The sequence below is a fragment of the Hylobates moloch genome, unplaced genomic scaffold, assembly GCF_009828535.3.
Source record: "Hylobates moloch isolate HMO894 unplaced genomic scaffold, HMol_V3 SCAFFOLD_7, whole genome shotgun sequence".
NCBI classification, from domain to species: domain Eukaryota; kingdom Metazoa; phylum Chordata; class Mammalia; order Primates; family Hylobatidae; genus Hylobates; species Hylobates moloch.
Window position 1 is genome coordinate 42977254 of NW_026652282.1, and position 20044 is coordinate 42997297.

Below are 20044 nucleotides of genomic sequence, written 5' to 3' on the forward strand. Positions count from 1 at the left end.
AGTAATAGGGACAGAGCTCCAGGAAATGGGGGTGTTCCTGGGACAGCTTCTGAGAGAATAGAGGTGAAGGAGGGGCAGAAGGGGAGTGAGTGGGGGAAATAATGAGGCCCCAGGTCAATGAAAGAAGCTGAAGGCTGGGCCACGTGCGAGTAAGCCAGAGTCATTTGATGCAGGGGCGGGAAATAGAGGTAAAGATAGGAAATGAGTCCGAGTGAGAGTGAGTGGGGTGAAGAAGGAATATGACATGAAAGAATTTGGGTAATGCTAAGTAGACTGTGGGGAACTGCGATAATATGAGGCCCAGTATGGGTGAATATAAGTGGCTGAAAGGCAGTGTAAGTGAATGGAAGAACAAAAGGCAGAATGAGAATGAATTTGAAAAAGCAGTCAAGCATAAGAATGTATATGTAATATGCCATTTGTAATATGAAATGTGGGGCACATTCCAGTAAATTAGGATGGAACAGCACTTTAAGTGCAGAGAGGTGAACAAGGTACCAACGATGAGTGCTACGGTTTGAATGTGTCCCTTCGAAAATTCAGATGTCAGAAACTTAATCCCCAATGCAACAGTGTTGGGGCTTCTGTGTTGCGTGTTCCAGAATCTACCACTTAGACCTTTGCTCATAGAGCCCAGAGTTCCAGAATGCCCCTAATTCCGAACACCACAGGGTGAGTCTGGAGCAAGTCACCTGGGAGGGCTTACAGGTGCCATAATGAAGGCCTGGGGCACTGTGGTAGTGACCTTGGCCACGCTGACGGTTGTCACTGTGGATGCCAAGATCTATGAACGCTGCGAGCTGGCGGCAAGACTGGAGAGAGCAGGGCTGAATGGCTACAAGGGCTACGGCGTTGGAGACTGTGAGAATCCAGTTGCCCCACATCCCATCCAAACCCTGAGCCACCCACCACATTCAGACCCAGGCCCCCTCTTGTCCTTTATCACCTCTCCAGGCCTGGGCATGATCCCTTGAGTCACTCCCTGACTGACTATGCTGAGTAGTTTAACTAACTCTAACACCACCACCATTATTGCCTTTACAACCATCACCTCCATCTCTGCCATCAACACCATCACTACAATCAATATCATCACCACTGTTACCATCATGAATACCATCGCTACCACCATCACTGATGTCTCACCAGAATCACCAACATCACCACCACTAAACCAAGATCACCACCCTCACAACTAAGATGACAACCATCCCTGTCCTCCCCCCATCCTATTCTTCCCTATTCCCAGACTCTATACCTACTCCCTGCCTCCCTTCTCCCTGCCCCAGGGCTGTGCATGGCTCATTATGAGAGTGGCTTTGACACCGCCTTCGTGGACCACAATCCTGATGGCAGCAGTGAATATGGCATTTTCCAACTGAATTCTGCCTGGTGGTGTGACAATGGCATCACACCCACCAAGAACCTCTGCCACATGGATTGTCATGGTAAGTCAGCACTGGGGACACACTGAAGCCCTGCTGGGCCCTACTCTCCCACACATGGAGGGCAAGGTTGTTTAAGCCATAATCTCCTGCAACAAGAGAAAAATGATGGGAAAAGGAGAAAAGTTGCCTGAGCTATTAGAGACACCATCCTGTATCCCTACCCAGACTATCCTGAGAGGTTGTTTAGGACAGAAGAGCTCAGAGCTCCCAATCCTCACCCAGAATGGACACTGCAGTTTTCTTAGACTCAGGAAACAGGAAACTTACCTCCATGTGGAACAGAGATAGAAACTGTCCTGATTTGGGGTCGAGGTTACCCAGGCCCCGAGGAAAGAAGCAGAGTGTCTGGTTCTAGAAACAGAAACAGATAACCTCCATGCAGAAATGACAGAACTTTCCAGATAAGACTGATGTTGTTGAGGACAAAATAGAATAGCAGTTAAAAATTGTTCATTATGGGCCAAAATGGTGGTTGAGGTTGTCCAAGACAGGAAAAAATGGAGACTGAGGTTATTTGGGGCCAGCCCAAATGGAGGTTGAAGTTGTCCAGGACCAGAGAGTATGGAGGTTGGGGTTATTCATAACTAGCCAACATGACAATCTAGATCATCCAGGATCAGTCAACATGAGTTAAGGGTGTACAGAACCAGCTAACATGGTGATTAAGATAATTCATAACCAACTGACAAGAGAATCAAGGTCATCAAGAATCAGTCAACATAGTGGTTGAGGTTCTTCAGGCCCCAAGGAACCCAAAACCCTTGGGCCCTCCATTCACTGTTACCCTATCCCCAATGCACCAGATCACCATGTCCCTCTCTTCCCCCTCAGACCTGCTCAATCGCCATATTCTGGATGACATCATGTGTGCCAAGCAGATTGTGTCCTCACAGAATGGGCTGTCTGCCTGGTAAGTTCATGGGGATGGCCCAGACCATGGGCAGCCAGGGATAGTGTCACTGCCACCCCATCAACCTGTCCACTTCATCCTCTCTTCTTTCCTTCATTTTCCAGGACTTCTTGGAGGCTACACTGTTCTGGCCATGATTTATCTGAATGGCTCAAGGGGTGTGATATGCACGTGAAAATTGATCCAAAAATTCATCCATGACTCAGATTCGAAGAGACAGATTTTATCTTCCTTTCACTTCTTTCTCTTGTTCATTTAATAAAGGATGGTATCTATAAACAATGCAAAAGATGCTCTGATGTCTGACTCTCTTCATTTATTCAATGCCTGGAGTTACCCTCATTCTGTCACTTCCTCCATATATTCAAAGCTCTAATTAAGAAATACCAGATCACTCAGGGTGGGGAAGGAAGGGAGGATAGTGTTGTGAATCAAGAGCATATTGTTCTCCTGGGTTCAGAAACCATCTCTACCACCGACTAGCTGTGTTGCCTTGGAAGAGATACTTAAATTCTCTGTGCCTCAGTTTCCTCATCTGTTAAATAAGGATGATAATAATAGTAACTACTTGATGGGGTTATTGGGAGGATTAAATGAATTAATATTTGTAAAACACATAAAGTGCTTGGTACATAAGACAGTTATAGGTTTGGAGATAGAGGAGTGGGATGGGAGAGATGAAAATTGGCTTCCCTTAAAAAGAATCACTCTCAGTGGGGTGCAGTGGCTCACGCTTGTAATCCCAGCACTTCAGGAGGCCAAGCCAGGTGGATCATGAGGTCAGGAGTTTGAGACCAGCCTGGCCAATATGGTGAAACCCCATCTCTACTAAAAATACAAAAAAAAAAAATTTAGCCGGCTGTGGTGACATGCACCTGTAGTCCCAGCTACTCAGAAGGCTGAGGCAGAAGAATTGCTTGAACCCAGGAGGCGGAGGTTGCAGTGAGCCAAGATCGTGCCACTGCACTCCAGCCAGGGTAACAGAGCGAGACTCCATCTCAAAAAAAAAACAAAAACAAAAAAAACCCCACAAAATCACTCTCAGTTCAGGTCACTACAGGATCTTTATTTAAGGCAGATACAGTCTCTTCAGGGGAGTATGAATCCAATAGGATTGTGCTTACATAGGAAGCTCAGTGGGAATTAGGAGTTAAAGGTACATTTCCCTACATCCTCCCACATAACACCATTCTTCCAGCCCCCAGCCCCTCTTTCATGATCAAAGTCTGAAGTTTAAAATGACAGAGCGGGAATGTAGGCAAAACATTCAATGGACACACGTGGTAATAATTTCTTCTTACAGAGTGCCTGAGTGTCACTTTGTGTCTTGAGCAGAGAATTTAGGAATTTCACTTTGCCATTCTTTGCAATGGCCAGCACCTTTGGAAGCAGCCACTCCCATAAGGAAGCAGTCCCTCATGTTCTTTGTACTCTTTGGTTGGGGTGGATACTCAAGCACCTGAGACCTTGAAGTGTTCACTTCAACCAAGATAATCACAGATGATCATGAAAACAGCTAGCTGCCACTGCATGCCAAGGAATGCCAGAGCCCCCTTCCTTAATGCCAACTGGATTTCCCCCGCCTTGCACCCCAACCAGCCTAGGTAATGAAATCTCACATCTCCCTGTGGGTCCATAAAGGGTGCCAACACTTTGGGTACTGATTTCTTGTTTTTTCTTATTTTCTTTCCTTCTTTTCTTTCTTTTTTCTTTTCTTTTCTTTTTTTTTTTTTTGAAATGGAGTCTCGCTCTGTTACCCAGGCTGAAGTGCAGTGGCTCACTGCAACCTCTGCCTCCTGGGTTTAAGCGATTCTCCTGCCTCAGCTTCCCGAGTAGCTGGGATTACAGGCACCCACTACCATGCCTGGGTAATTTTGTATTTTTAGTAAAAACGGGGTTTCACCATGTTGGGCAGACTGGTCTTGAACTTCTGACCTCAGGTGATCCACCCGCCTCAGTCTCCCAAAGTGGTGGGATTACAGGCGTGAGCCACCGCACCCGGCCTAAAATATATTTTTAATTGTTGTTTTTTAATGGCTATCTTTAAATCTGTAACTTCCTATAATTTGATAAACCCTTTTGTTCTTGTATGGAACTTATTCTCCATTATGACAAAACAGCGATTTTTAATAATAGTAGATTTTATTAATTTTTCTATGAGAGTTTGGTATTAAATCTGGAGACATTTTTCCTGAATATCATTTCCAAGGACTATGCTTATTTAATTAATTAAATTGAGTTTCTTTTAATACCTGCATCTAGATTTATGGTGAGGTTTGGCTTCCAACTGACAGCCCTCATATCTTCAAGGCCGCAAAAGGTGCCTCTTTAGCTGGTCATCAGCTTGCCAGGCTTCTAGAAAGAATAATAATAATCTACACTCTAGCCTGTGAATACAGCTTTGTCAGAAGCAGGTCTCCGGTGGGACTGACTTTTCTTTCAAGCCTATATACCAGTCAGAAAGAAATTCCAAGTACATTTCTTTCCTACACCCTGAGCTTGAGAAAAAAAAACAACAAACAAATCCAAGTTGCTCTAATAGAAATTGGAATGGGAAAGTGACGATAAATATAGGTGAATTTGATTGTTTAAGAAAAATACTTTAAAACTGGGGAGAGGCTGGGCACGGTGGCTCATGCCTCTAATCCAGCACTTTGGGAGGCCAAGGCGGGTGGATCACTTGAAGTCAGGAGTTCAAGACCAGCCTGGCCAACATGACAAAAACCCGTCTGCTAATACACACACACACACACACACACACACACACACACACACACACAGCCATGCCTGGTGGCATACACCTGTAATCCCAGCTACTCAGGAGGCTGAGGCATGAGAATCACTTTAACCCAAGAGGCGGAGGTTGCAGTGATCCGAGATTATGCCACTACACTCCAGCCTGGGCGACAGAATGAAATTGTGTCTCAAAAATACATAAATAAATAAAAATAAAATAGGGGAGAGAAGGTAAAAATAGGTTTAGGGAGCCATGAGCAGGGGAAAGGGAGATTAGAAGGGTAGCAGATCCATGATTTGTGGGGAGAAGGACTCAAAGAACACAAAGAGCCTTTTAGGAAAGCTGGAAACAAATGAGGTGACCAAAAGAATAAGCAGAAGGACGAGGCCAGATTGTGGTGAGGCTAGCTCTTCACCATCTCACTCCAACATTACTGTGAGAGAATAGCTCACAGAACTAACAATTTACAGTTAGCAACAGAAGTTCATATCCCGGTGGGTGGTCAGCCTGTAATCCAGATTTGGAGGCCGGGGTAAGGTGGATCATGAGGTCAGAGTCGGATGTCCGGTAACATTGAAAAGGAGAATGGCATGAACCCGGGAGGCGGAGCTTACAGTGAGCTGAGATCGCGCCACTGCACTCCAGCCTGGGGGCAACAGAGTGAGGCTCCATCTCAAAAAAAAAAAAAAAAAAGATATTTCCAAACTTTCAAAGATGTCCAGCCCTCACTGACCCACTGCAGTATCCTTCTCATCACTTCCCATCTGCTTCTTTCTTTCTTTCTTTCCTTCTTTCCTTCTTTCTTTCTTGTTTTTGACAAGGTCTCACTCTGTCACCTAGGCTGGAGTGCAGAGGTGCGATCTCGGCTCACTGCAAACTCCGCCTCCCGTGTTCAAGTGATCCTTGTGCCTCACCCTCCCAAGAAGCTGGGACTACAGGCGTGGACACCACACCCAGCTAATGTTTGCATTTTTAGTAGAGAAGGGGTTTCACCATGTTGGCCTAGCTGGTCTCAAACTCCTGACCTCAAGTGATTCACACGCCTTGGCTTTCCGAAGTGCTGGGATTACAGGCATGAGCCACTGCGCCTGGCCTGCTCATTTCTTTCTTATCTGTACAACTCAAACTTGGGACTTCTCTCTCTGTGATCCAAAGTCCTCCCTCCTCCAAAGAGGCAATCACATCTGGTTTTGTCACGGGATACCCTGTAACGGAAAATGATATAAGACTTGGGCACGTCTGTGAGGGCTTTGGGACCTCGAAAAGTTAGGAAGGCACATATTCATGAGGGTAAATTTCACATAGGAGATGAAAATAGAAACACCTTGTTCAGTCTAGGAGGGATTAAGAATCTTTAATCCCTAGAACCTGAGGTCAAAATATTGAAGCACTTCAGAGATGGAAAGTTATTCTACTGGATATACCATGAATTACTCAGGGAAGCCATCCTCACCCACAGAGACCAGATGGCTATAGTTCTGTAGTATCACATCTCTATATCTCTCTATAGTTCTCTAGCATCACAGGGTCCTCTGAAGAGGATCCAGTCAATTCCACCGCTCCTGGGTGAAATCTACAGACACATGGTCAAATGACACGATCCCTGTAATTGAATGCTTCTATTCAATTGAGTGGATAAAAATTAAAATGATAATACTTTTTAAAATAAAGAAAATATTCTTCAGAGAGAAGCTACTCTTTAATCATTTCAAAAAGGCCTTTTCTGAGATATTCGCAGTACCTATATATAGCAAAGGACTTTTATACTATAGAAACTATAAAGAACTCCTACAAACAATAAGATAAATATAGATAGATAATCCAGTAGAAAAACCAGAAAAAAAGATTTGAACAGGTAATTCACAAAAGAGGATATCCAAATGGCCAATAAATATATGAAAAGGTGCTCACCATCATTAGTCATCAGAGAAAGGCAAACTTAAACCACAGTGAGATACCACTATATGCCAACAGAAAACTGAAATTAAGACCAACAACCTTCAGCTTTCCTGAAAGGCTCTTTGAATTCTTTTTTCTGAGATGGAGTTTTGCTCCCATCACGCAGGCTGGAGTGCAGTGGCACGATCTCGGCTCACTGCAACCTTCGCCTTCCAGTTTCAAGAGATTCTCCTGCCTCAGCCTCCGAAGTAGCTGAGATTACAGGCGCCCGACACCACGCCCGGCTAATTTTTGTATTTTTAGTAGAGTCGGAGTTTCACCATGTTGGTCAGGCTGGTCTCAAACTCCTGACCTCGTGATCCACCCGCCTCGGCCTCCCAAAGTACTGGGATTACAGGTGTGAGCCACCCCACCAGGCCTGGCTATTTGCATTCTGTTTGAGTCTTTCTCCCCCTAAATCCTGGATCTGCTACCCTTCCAATTTCCTTCCAAGTGTTGGCCGGATGTAGAGCAACTGAAGCTCTTATACATTGTTGGTGGAAGTAAAATGGTGTAGGCACTTAACAGATTGGTAGAATCTACTGAAGCTGAACATCTAAATTAACATCTAAGTTAGTTTGTCTAACTTATCTCATCTGCAAGAGGTAGATGATACACCTAACCCAGGATCCAGCAACTCCATTCTTAGGTATATATCCAATGGAAATGCACACATATGTTCACCAACACATGCACAAGAATACTCACAGAAGCATTATTTGTAATAGCTAAATGGAATATCCACCAGCAGGGGAATGGATTAACAATTGTGATATATTTATACAAAAGGAATAGTGAATAGTATGGAAAAAGAACAAACTACTGACACATAAAGTAACAAGGATGGATCTCAAAGCCATTATGGTAAGTAAAAGAAGCCAGACTCAAAAGACTAATAATGTATAATTCCACTTATATGACATTCAAGAACTGGCAAAAATAATCTATGGTGATAGAAATCAGAAAGTCGTTAGCCGTGAATCAAGAGATAGTGATTGGAAGTGGCATGATGAAGGCTTCTGGGTGGCTTGTCATTTCCTGCTTTTTGATACAGGTATGGGTTACAAAGATGTTTTCACTTGGCAGAAGTTCATTAAACCATATACTTTATACACTTTTCTCTGTATGTTCTGCTTCAATAAAAGGTCTGACCCAAAACATTTTTATCTAAGTTAGTTTTCCACACAAGGTTTTAAAAAACAGTAAGAGGGCCGGGCACAGTGGCTCACGCCTGTAATCCCAGCACTTTTGGGAGGCTGAGGCAGGTGGATCACATGAGGCCAGGAGTTCGAAACCAGCCTGGCAAACATGGGGAAACCCCGTCCCTACTAAAAATACAAAAATTAGCAGGGCATGATGGCACGTGCTTATAATCCCAGCTACTCAGGAGTGTGAGGCAGGAGAATGGCTTGAACCCGGAGGCAAAGGTTGCAGTGAGCCAAGATTGCGCCACTGCACTCCAGCCTGGGTAACAGAGTGAGACTCTGTCTCAAAAAAAAAAAAAAAAAGAAAAGAAAAGAAAAAAGGAAAAAGGCCAGGCGTGGAGCTCACGCTTATAATCTCAGCACTTTGGGAGGCCAAGGCAGATGGATCACCTGAGGTCAGAAGTTCGAGACCAGCCTGGCCAACGTGGTGAAAACCCATCTCTATTAAAAATCCAAAAAATATTAGCTGGGCATGGTGGCGCATGCCTGTAACCCCAGCTACTTCGTAGGCTGAGGCAGGAGAATCACTTGAACCTGGGAGGGGGAGGTTGTAGTGAGCTGAGATCGTGCCATTGCACTCCAGCCTGGGCAACAACAGCTAAACTCCATTCAAAAAAAAAAAAAAAAAAAGTAACAGAAAGATTAAAAAATCCCACAGGAAAAAGAGTAGCATTTGTGAAAGAATGATTCACAAAAGCAATATAAAAAGAAAAACATATGAAAAGATACTCAATTTCATTGACAAACACACACAAAAGAAATGAGATATTTTCAACTATCGAATGGCAAGGATTAAAACCATGACAAGAAGATTAGAAAGGGCATTTTCATTCATTATTAGTGGGGGGTGTCAACTTGTACTAACTTTTCAAAAGGCAGTTTGGCAATGTCTATGAAAGTTCAAAACGTGCCCACCTTTTGAACCAGACATTCTAGAAATGCTCACCACTGTGTACAAAGATAGATGACAAGATAAAAAAAAAAAAACAGATACTGCTGAGGTTGTAGAGAAAAGGGAATGCTTATACACTGTTGGTGGGAATGTAAATTAACTCAACCATTGTGAAAAGCAGCATGGCAATTCCTCAAAGAGCTAAAGAGAGAATTACCATTCAACCCAGCAATCTCATTACTGGGTATACAGCCAAAGGAATATAAATTGTTCTACCACAAGGACGCATGCATGCATATGTTCATTGCAGCACTATTCACAATAGCAAAGACATGGAATCAGCCTAAATGCCCATCAATGGTAGACTGGACAAAGAAAATGTGGTTCATATACACCATGGAATACTATGCAGCCTTCAAAAAGAATGAGATCAGGCAAGGTGCAGTGGCTCATGCCTGTAATCCCAGCACTTTGAGAGGCCAAGGTGGGAGGATCATGTGAGCCCAGGAGTTCAAGACCAGCCTGGACAGCATAGCAAGACCTCATCTCTAGACCTCGTCTCCAAAAAAAAAAAAAAAAAAAACAATTTTAAAAAGAACAAGATCATGTCCTCTGCAGCAACATGAATAGAGCTGGAGGCCAGAAACATAAATAGAGCTGGAGGCTATTATCCTTAACACACTAACACAGGAACAGAAAATTAAACACTGCATGTTCTCACTTATAAGTGGGAGCTAAATGATGAGAACTAATGGACACAAAGAGAGGAACAACAGACACTGGGGCCTACTTGAAGGTGGAGGGTGGGAGGAGGGAGAGGATAAAAAAAATAACCATTGGGTTTAGTACCTTGGTGACGAAATAATCTGTACAACAAAGCCCCGTGACATGAGTTTATCTATATAACCAACTTGCACATGTACCCCTGAACCTAAAATAAAAGTTAAAGAAAAAGACAACAAGAGAGATCACTGCCACACTGTAGCAGAAATTACACAGAAGTCCTTCAATATGGGGCTGATTAATAAATCATAGTACATGCATACAAGAAAAAAAAGCATCTCTTAAAAATATCTCTATGTCCTGATACTGAAATACCTTCCATCAACAAGTGTTCATTAAGTAGGGGCTATTTCAGCTATGCCAGTGAGCAGCTGTGCAAGCCCATGCCATCTGCTTATCCACTTTGGTACTCAGCTTCCTAATCTGTAAGAGTCAGATAAAAATGGTACCTACTTCCTAAGGTCATTGTGAGAATTAAAAGTGATCATGCATCTATAGTGCTTAGTATGGTGTCAGGTGCAGTGTGAGCTCACTACATGTCGGCTCCTGTTGTGTCACTTTTGTTATCATTATCATTTGTATTATCATTATCATTACTACTATGACCATTATTAATATTATTCCGGAAAGAGCAAATGGAATGGCAAAACAGTTTTACATAATGAGCAGATTCTAGCAAAAGGAAGACATTTACATACGTATATATTTATATGTGTATGTAAATATAAAGAGAAAGAACAAGGGGGAGAGAGAGGTGTATAGGTGGAAATTAACCAAATTCATCAGAAATTGGTTATTTGGAATGAGTGGTGATATGAGATTATAAGTGAATTTCCCCTTTCAGATTGTATATTCCTCAAGAGTTTGGATTTTTGGTGTGCCACTTCTAAATCACTTCTGTAGGAAGAGAAAAAAATGACAAAATAATATAGACTTTCTTAAAAAGGGCAGAAGGGAAAGTACTGAACATGCTTAGGGACGTCACGAATTCTGAGCCTAAAAAGGAAAAGGGCAGACCTTTGGGTTGCTCAGGCTGTACTGAAACCCCAGATGTGGAAAAACTACATATAGATCAGAAAAGAATTTGAAGAGCATGAGGTTTACTGATTCTTCCTGATGATCAAGGTCCATATATTGAGCCAGAACATAAGAGCTATTTGCGCAGACATGGCTTTGATTTCCTGAAGAGTCACGTATTTTTAGTTCTGCTTTAGCAGGACACCTTTGGTTGACATGCAGACATATTTTAAGTCACAGCAGAGCAATCCTATCTCTGTATTTATCACAAGATTGCTGATAAGGGACTTGGCTGACACATCAGAGAACTGTCTTATCAAGGAAATCTTTGCTTCTGAGGAAGTGGCTTACTTTCTCTGTATGGGTGAGATAAATAAAGCAAATGAGCTTTTTTCCCCCTCTATGTTGTGGCTTCTAGGAAGCTCAGAAAAATAACTGTAGCTCAACATAATTATGTAGAATCCTATGATCTACATATGGACATTTCAACCTGGCCTTGGTTTTGCTCTACTCCCCTATTCCTTTTTATGTGTTTATATGTATCCATTTTATGGTATTAATAATAATATGATAACAGTATTAAACTCATATGTAAGACTTACGTATGTGCTAGGCATTGTTGTAAACACATTGACTCAATTGATCTACACAACAACCATACAAGGCAGGTATTATTATTATTATCATTAACATCATCATCCCTATTTTACAGTTAGAGAAACTAAGGCACAAAGAGGTTAAATGACGACTCTGCCCGCAGACCACCAGCCCTCTCACTTCCGTTCGATGTAAAACTCTCTGCCCCGCCTCATACCCTGCTCTGATGTTAAGATCCGAATGCTTATTCGAGCAAGGTCCCCCTGTGTTTCCAAAATCAGTCACAACTTCCTCTGACAGCCACCTTTTTCCGACCTTTACCCTGCATTAGGTACTGCCAGTCACTATACTTGCTCATGCACAGTACCGTTCCCAAAGCCATTGACGCTAGCAGCCAAAGTTGTTTTGTGGTTTTCTTTAATTTAATTATTAAATTTTTTTAATTTTACATATTTGTAGGGTGCAGAGTGGTATTTCAATACACGCATACAATGTGTAATGATCAAATCAGGGTAATTAGCATGTGCATCACCTCAAATATTTATCATTTCTTTGCGTTGGGAATATTCAAAATCCTCTCTTCTAGGTATTTGAAAATGTACAATAAATTATTGCTAACTATAGTTATTAAGCAGTGCTATAAAACACCAAACCTTTTTTGTTCCTTAACTGCAATGATTGTACGTCTTTGGCTGGCAAGAAAAATGGCCGTGCCAGTAAACCAGCTTCTCAAGGGAGCAGGCATCTTTACAGCCCTTACCATTCCGTACAGGAGAGTAATATGCCTTTTAAAGTTTGGAAAAGATAGAACTCCGAGAGGACTTTGAAAACTTGGCGATAAAAGTGCGGCCCTTTGTGCAAAGCTAGTGACGGGCAAATTATGGGCGTGTTTAGAGGGTTTCAAGAGAACGGGTATGTAAAAATGTTGAGTTCAGGACCACAGACCCCTCCGCCGGGAGATACCACTGCGGAGATGGGGGAGGCCTGAAATGGTACAGACCTCCCTGGTACCTATTACCGAGGGGAAAGGATGCAGAGCCGGTGATAATACATTCCTCCACCGGTCAGTATCACTGGGGAGATGGGGAGAACGTGTGGAGCTGGTAGTCCTCTCAAGAAAAAAACAGTAGGGAGAGAGATACTATTAAGCTAGCGGTGGCGAAGGCTCAGGTTGGTACAGTCCGTTGTGGGAGATACCACTGGTGCAAATAGGGAGGTGTGGTACAATCTGCCCTCGGAGAAAGAAACGTGAAGAAAGTGACACTGGTAAACATAGGCGCAGGGAGAGTTGGAGACAGAAGCCCAGGGATAAAGGGGCCTGGGTGAGGTGGAATCTTAGTCGGAGACTAGGTGAGAAGACAGATCTGATCGTGACCCCGCCAGGCCTACATTCCATCCTCCTCCTGGGAACCTGTTGCAGAGAGATTTGAGAGGGCAGAGATTCCAGGGTCCCAGTTCTATGAGGCCTCCCTGAGGCCTAGGGGAATAAACAGGAGACAGACAGTGATCAGGTTCCGGACCTCAAACACTCTGCCCTATTAATCACATTCTACCAATTGATCACCTGAAAGAAAATGCACAGGTGATCCCTTTCAAGCTATTGCAATAGGGAAAACTTTTCTTAATGAGGAACATCCCAAAGCCAAGGAAGGAGACCTCGGGTTGTACAGAGGCAGGTAAGCAAAAGAGTCATCCTTGAGTCATCAGGACAGATAGAGATAGGTCTTATCTCAGAATATGTAAATACTTTAGGGACTACTATAGACTGAACTGCGCCCCTCCCCCCCATTCATACATTGAAGCCCAAACTCTCAATGCGATGGTATTTGAGGATGGGGCCTTTGGGAGGTAATTAAGGCTATATGAGGTCATGAGGGTGGGGCCTTGGTCTAATGGGATTAGTGCCCTTATAAAAACAGACGTCCAAGAGTTTGCTCACTCTCTCTCCATTTGCACAAAAAAGAGGTGATGTGAGAACACAGTAAGAAGGCAGTTGTCTGCAAGCCTTATGGCTTTCTTTATAAAGAACCCTCACCAGGAACCAAATCAGCTGGCCCCTTCATCTTGGACTTCTCCCACCCTCCAGAACTATGCCAAATAAACTTCTGGTTTAACCCATCCAGTCTGTGGCATTTTATTATGGCAGCCTAAGCAGGTAATCCAGGGACTTTTGCAGTTAGCCCTTTGCTGAAACCCCAAAGGGAGCCAGGGGCTGTGAGAATTTTGTAACCATGACTGCTTTCCAGGGGCACAGGACCCACTCAGATATAAAGTAACACCATTACTCCCCTTCCAGCTCACTCTGCCCCTCATGGCTCCTACTCCTTCCCACTCTACCAATCATTCACATGTATTCTCTCCCACGGTGCCCCCAATTTCCCACCATTCAGTCACACTGCCATTTGCTTTCATTCATTCTGCTTCATGGCCACCATTCACACATCTTTTACACCATATAAACACCTTTTTTTTAATTGTGGTAAAATACACGTAACATGAAACTTACTATTTTAACTATTTTACATTGCACAATTCAGTGCCATTGAGGACATTCACAGTGTTGTGCAACCATTACCACCATTTAATTCCAGACTGTCTTCACCACCCCAAAAGGAAACCTCATCCCCATTAAACAATCATTCCCTATTCCCCTTTCCCCCCAGCCCCTGGCTACAACTTAATCTGCTTTCTGGTGCTATAGATTTGCCTATTATGGATATTTCATATAAGTAGAATCATACACTATGTGGTCTTTTGTGTCCAGCTTCTTTCAGGTAGCAAAATGTCTTCGAAGTTAATCAGTAACAGTACTTCATTCCTTTCTGTGGCTGAATAATATTCCATTGTATGGATATACTATACCATATTTGGTTTATCCACTCATCAGTTGATAGATATTTGAGCTGTTTCTACCTTTTGGCTATTATGAATAGTGCTGCTATGAACATTGGTGTATACGTTTTTTTTTTTTTTTTTGAGACGGAGTCTCGCTCTGTCGCCCAGGCTGGAGTGCAGTGGCGCGATCTCGGCTCACTGCAAGCTCTGCCTCCTGGGTTCACGCCATTCTCCTGCCTCAGCCTCTCCGAGTAGCTGGGACTACAGGCGCCCGCCACCACGCCCAGCTAATTTTTTGTGTATTTTTAGTAGAGACGGGGTTTCACCGTGGTCTCGATGTCCTGACCTCGTGATCCGCCCGCCTCGGCCTCCCAAAGCGCTGGGATTACAAGCGTGAGCCACTGCGCCTGGTGTATAAGTTTTTGTTTGAATACCTACCTGTTTCCCATTTTATTAGGTATATAACTAGGAGTGGAATTGCTGGATCATATGGTATTTCTATGTTTAACTTTTTGAGGAACCACCAAACTGTTTCCTACAGTGGGTGCACCATTTTACTTTCCAACCAGCAGTGTATTAGGGTTCCAATTTCTCCACATCCTCTCTAACACTTGTTGTTTTGTTGGTTTTTAATTGTAGCCATCCTAGCAGATGTAAAGTGGTATCTAATTGTGGTTTTGATTTGAATTTCCCTGATGACTAATGACAAATCTTTTCATGAGCTTATTGGCCATGTGTATATCATGTATATCTTATTTGGAAAAATATTTATTCAAGTCTTTGCCCAGTGTTAACTGGGGATTTTTTGGGTATTAGATTGTAAGAGTTCTTTATATATTCTGGATACCCTTATCAGATTATAATTTTCCCATTCTCTGGGTTGTCTTTTCATTCTCCTGATAATGTCATTTGATACACAAAAGTTTTCATTTTTATTAAGTCCAATTATTCATTTTTCTTCTGTTACTTATGCTTTTGGTATCATATCTAGGAAACAATTGCCAAGTCCAAAGTCATGAAGATTTATTCCTTCATTTTCTTCTAGTTATTTTACAGTTTTAGTTCCTGTATTTAGGTCTTTGATCCATTTTGAGTTAACTTTTATATATGGTATGGGGTCATGGTACAACTTCATTCTTTTACATGTAGATACCTATTTTTCCAGTGCATCTGTTGAAGGGACTATTCTTTCCCCATTAAATGATCTTGGCACCCTAATCAAAAATCATTTGAGCTGCATGGTTTTTTTTTCTGGACTTTCAATTCTATTCTATTGATCTATATGTTTATCCTGGTGCCAGCACCACACTGTTTTGATTACTGTACCTTTGCAGTAAGTTTTGAAATAGGGAAGTGTGAGTCTTCCAAATTTGTTCTTCTTTTTCAAGATTGTTTTGGCTATCCAGGGACCCTTGCAACTCCATATAAATTTTAGGATTAGCTTTCCCCTTTATGCACAAAAGGGATTTGGGATTTTGTTAGAGATTACATTGAATTTGTAGGTTGCTTTGGGGAGTATTGCCATCTTAACAATGTTAAGTTTTCCTTAACTATCCACGAACACTTTCCTTTTATTTAGTTTTTCCTTTTATCTAGTTTTCCTTACTTTTTTTTTTTTTTTTAATAGAGTCTTGCTCTGTCACCCAGGCTGGAGTGCAGTGGTGTGATCTCGGCTTACTGTAACCTCCGCCTCCCAGGTTCAAGCAATTCTCCTGCCTTAGCTTCCTGAGTAGTTGGGATTACAAGTGCCCACCACTATGCCTGGCTAATTTTTTTGTATTTTTAGTAGAGACGGGGTTTCACCATGTTGGCCAGGATGGTCTCAAACTCCTGACCTCAGGTTATCCACCCGCCTCGGCCTCACAAAGTGCTGGGATTACAGGCGTGAGCCACCGCACCTGGCCTTCTTTACTTTCTTTCAGCAATGTTTTGTACAGCTCTTGCATCTGCTTGGCTAACTTTATTTCTCAGTATTTTATTCTTTTTATCCTATCATAAACAAAATTGTTTTCTTAATTTCCGTTTTGGCTTTTTCATTGATAGTGTATAGAAAAGCAATTGCTAGTTGTGTGTTGATCTTGCATCCTGCCATTTAGCAGGATTTGTTTATGAGTTCTAACAGTTGTTTTTTTTGGCAGATTATTTAGGATTTTCTATATATATATAAATCATATCATCTGGGAATAGAAATAGTTTTACTTTCTTTCTAATTTGGGCATCTCTTATTTCTTTCTTTTGCCTAAAAATTTATCTGGCTAGAACTTTGAGTACAATCTTTAATAGAAGTGACAAAAGCAGGCATCCTTATCTTGTTACTATAACTCTCTACCCTTAAACTTTTATGCCAGAATTTCTAAGGACCAGATAGGATGAATTACGCCTTTACTGTTATATAAATAAGCCAAAGATGGCCTCTATGTATTGACCCCCAGGTTGTTTATTTCTTCACTGCAGGCTGAGATCCCTTAACTCAAAAGTTTGCTGGCACCAAATTTTTACACACCCAAATATTTCATAAATAGCCCAAACACATAGATTTTTAGGCATTGGGAGCCTTCCTGCTTTACATACCCCAGAAAACCTGGTACTACATCTTTCATCTTTGGGGAATAGATAAGTTAGGCCCCAGGCCATAAAATACCCAAAGCTGCTGCTGCTGCCCTTCGGAGTTCTCTGACCCAGAGACTTTTCTCTTTGCTGCTGAATGACATAATCTAGACAAATAAGCCCGCGTCTTGATGCCCCAGCAGTTCCCTTGTCGTTCTGCCCTTCCGAATAGTTGACCAGTGGCCATAACCTCTGTACAGGATCCTGCTGTGAGGGACTTCATGCAAACCTGTCACAGAATCACCCCATACCCTTATTGTGCTACGCCACCTTGTGGTCATTTATTTCCTTCATCAGCGCCCTAAATCGCTCAAACTCCCTATAAGTGACAAGGAGGAAAAGGGAAGGATTTCTGGTAATCATGAAATAGATAGGAGACAGTAGGACAATTAATTGGTAAAACAATCCTGGATGGTCTCAAGCGGTGGAACTCTAAACTTGGAATGCCATTGCATCAGTTTGGCATGGGACTGCTTTGTGCTGTGTCACATACTCTACATTTGTGGGTTTTCTCTGTGCCTCACCAGCCTGGCCAAGCAGTAACACCAGTATTTGAATGAATCCACTTCATTAGAACTGACTTTTGGGATCAAGTATGGAACTGCCTGGGGAAAGAGGTCACCCTGCCCGCCTGGAGCCCCACTAGGCAGGGAACTGCTGGGGCACCCACAGGGCACTATAAGGCCTGTGGGTCTGAACACAAAAGGTTGGGGGAGTACACATCTCTGGACTGAGGGTGGGCTATCCTGACCCCATGACTGGCTAGAGTGGGAGGAGCTCCGTGAGTTGGCCCTGTGATTTGGGGTACTCTGAGACGCATATGACACGTGTACATGGCTATAAAGCAGCGATGTTGGTCTGACGTGGATCCCCTAAGCACAGCTGGGAGAGGCGCTTTTGTAAACAGCTAGCATGCCTCTGTTCTTGTCGCATTTGAGTTTGCTATTACAGGTGACATCATTTCTGTTCCTTTCCGGAGCAATATCAAGACCCCAAATTTGTTGAGGTGGGGCAAAACTGTTACTTCACGTGACTAAAGACAAGATGTTTATATTGCTGTCCCAACCAGGACTCCAAAGGAGGTGGCTGTCCTCTTGAATCCAAACCAGGGGACCCATGTTGGGCTTGCGCGCCTCTCGCCAGGACACGGCCCAGAGGGTAGGTCTCTCATTCATACTAGCCACATCAAGCCTGGCTGTCTAGTCTATGATCGGGGCATAGAATAATAATAACCCTTATTGTGCTACGCCACCTTGTGGTCATATAATCTTCTTTCATCAGAGGAGACCAGAAGGCGGAGAAGACCCCGGAGAAGAGGACCGGCGCCCTCTAGAGGATGATGCGGCACAATACCACCGTGAGAGAGTGAGGAACTTGACCCTCTCCTTTGACAGTCACCAACAGCAAAGTCAAAAAGACAGAAGAGACAACAGGGGAGGGTCAAGAAGAAGAGGCCATTTCTCATTTGGAGGAGGAGACACCCTCTGTCTCACCCGGAGCCCCTGCTTGTCCTTAAGGACCTAGCCAGGGAACCAAATGAAGAAGCTACAGACGGCCGGGCGTGCTGGCTCACGCCTGTAATCCGAGCAGTTTGGGAGGCCGAGGCGGGCGGATCATGAGGTCAGGAGATGGAGACCATCCTGGCTAACACGATGAAACCCCGTCTCTACTAAAAATACAAAAAGAAATTAGCCGGGCGTAGTGGCGGGCGCCTGTAGTCCCAGCTACTCGGAGAGGCTGAGGCAGGAGAATGGCGTGAACCCGGGAGGCGGAGCTTGCAGTGAGCCGAGATCGCGCCACTGCACTCCAGCCTGGGCGACAGAGCGAGCCTCCGTCAAAAGAAAAGAAAAGAAAAGAAAAAGCTACAGACAATGTATCGAACATAGCACAGCAAGCTCCACCTGACAGGGGCTGAAGTGAAGCACTTGGCTGCCCCAGGACGGTATGGAAAAGCGGCTTCCCTACTAAAGGATTCTGCACAGTTAGTGCAGAAGCTGGGAGTGACCCCCAGGAGGCTTTGCACTGCAGTCCATGTACACCTGGTCAGTATGGATTTTGCATTTTTGTGAATTTTGGTGGCTTAGAAAGCTGCCCACCATACATGAGGCCTCACAACCCCCTGGGCAGACTGGCGATGGAAAACATTAGCTGAGGCCAAAGATGTCCTCCATCAGCTCTGCACATTCCAGTGGGATTATCTGGTGACAGGTGGCGCGGCATGAGGACTCTATAGTCTGAGGAGGCTGAATGGAGTGCTGAGCCCACACAGTAGTTTCTCAGGGGGCGCCTGACCAGCACAAGTCCTGATTTCTGTCAGCGATGGCTAAGGCTAAACAATCCACCAGGCCACGGCTGCCCTGGATGGAATAGAATCTCACGGAGGACAAACTCACAGCCTAGTGTTGCCTGCAGTTATGAAAACAATACCCCGCCTGGCCTAAATCACAAGGAACATCACCGGCAAGGCCGCCCCCTCGTAGTGCAAATAAACCAACACCAGCCAGGCCCCCAGTTGAGCAGGAACCCTGAGATGCACGGAAGAGGTCATCTATTAGTCAGGGTTCTGCAGAGCAACAGAACCAATAGGAGGCGATATGTCTACGTCTCTGTGGAGATATGTGGGATTTATTATAAGGAATTGGCCCACATGGGCCCAGAGGCCCACAAGTCCCAAGACCTGTAGTTGGCAAGCTGGGAACCCAGGAGAGCGGGTGGTGCAGGTCCAGTGTGATGGCCAGCAGGCTTGAGGCCAAGGAAGAGCTGACTTTTTAGTTCATGCTCCAAGGCGGGAATAAACTGATGTCCCAGCCCCAGCACTCAGGCAGGAGGAGTCCCCTCTGACTCATGCTCTCCTCAGGCCTTCAACTGGCTGGGTGGGGCCCCCCACATCCGGGAGGGAGGTCAGCTTCACTTAGTCTTCCAGAGAAAGGTTAAGCTCACCCAGAAACACACTCACAGCCACACCCAGAACAGTTTTATGCAATGTTTGGGCACCCTGTAGCCCAGGCAAGTTGACACGTAAAATTCACCATCCTGGGTTGTATGGAGCCCTAAGGGACAAGAGGATCCCAAATC

General features: G+C 43.9%; 1 protein-coding gene across 1 annotated transcript; it reads left to right on the forward strand.

The window, feature by feature from the left end:
• Positions 1–424: 424 nt before the first annotated feature.
• SPACA5 (sperm acrosome associated 5) lies at positions 425–2647 on the forward strand. Its single transcript, XM_032756834.2, has 4 exons — positions 425–861; positions 1290–1448; positions 2280–2358; positions 2463–2647. Exons 1-4 carry the CDS (start codon positions 717–719, stop codon positions 2557–2559), a joined length of 480 nt encoding a protein of 159 aa, XP_032612725.1. The 5' UTR covers positions 425–716; the 3' UTR covers positions 2560–2647.
• The last annotated feature ends 17397 nt before the right edge of the window (positions 2648–20044 follow it).

Bases quoted from the DNA above. Each gene is read 5' to 3' on its own strand.
- SPACA5 (XM_032756834.2), top strand. From the start codon at position 717: ATGAAGGCCTGGGGCACTGTGGTAGTGACCTTGGCCACGCTGACGGTT. The intron at 1,449-2,279 runs GTAAGTCAGCAC...CTTCCCCCTCAG, and splicing joins CTGCCACATGGATTGTCATG to ACCTGCTCAATCGCCATATT. The intron at 2,359-2,462 runs GTAAGTTCATGG...TTCATTTTCCAG, and splicing joins CAGAATGGGCTGTCTGCCTG to GACTTCTTGGAGGCTACACT.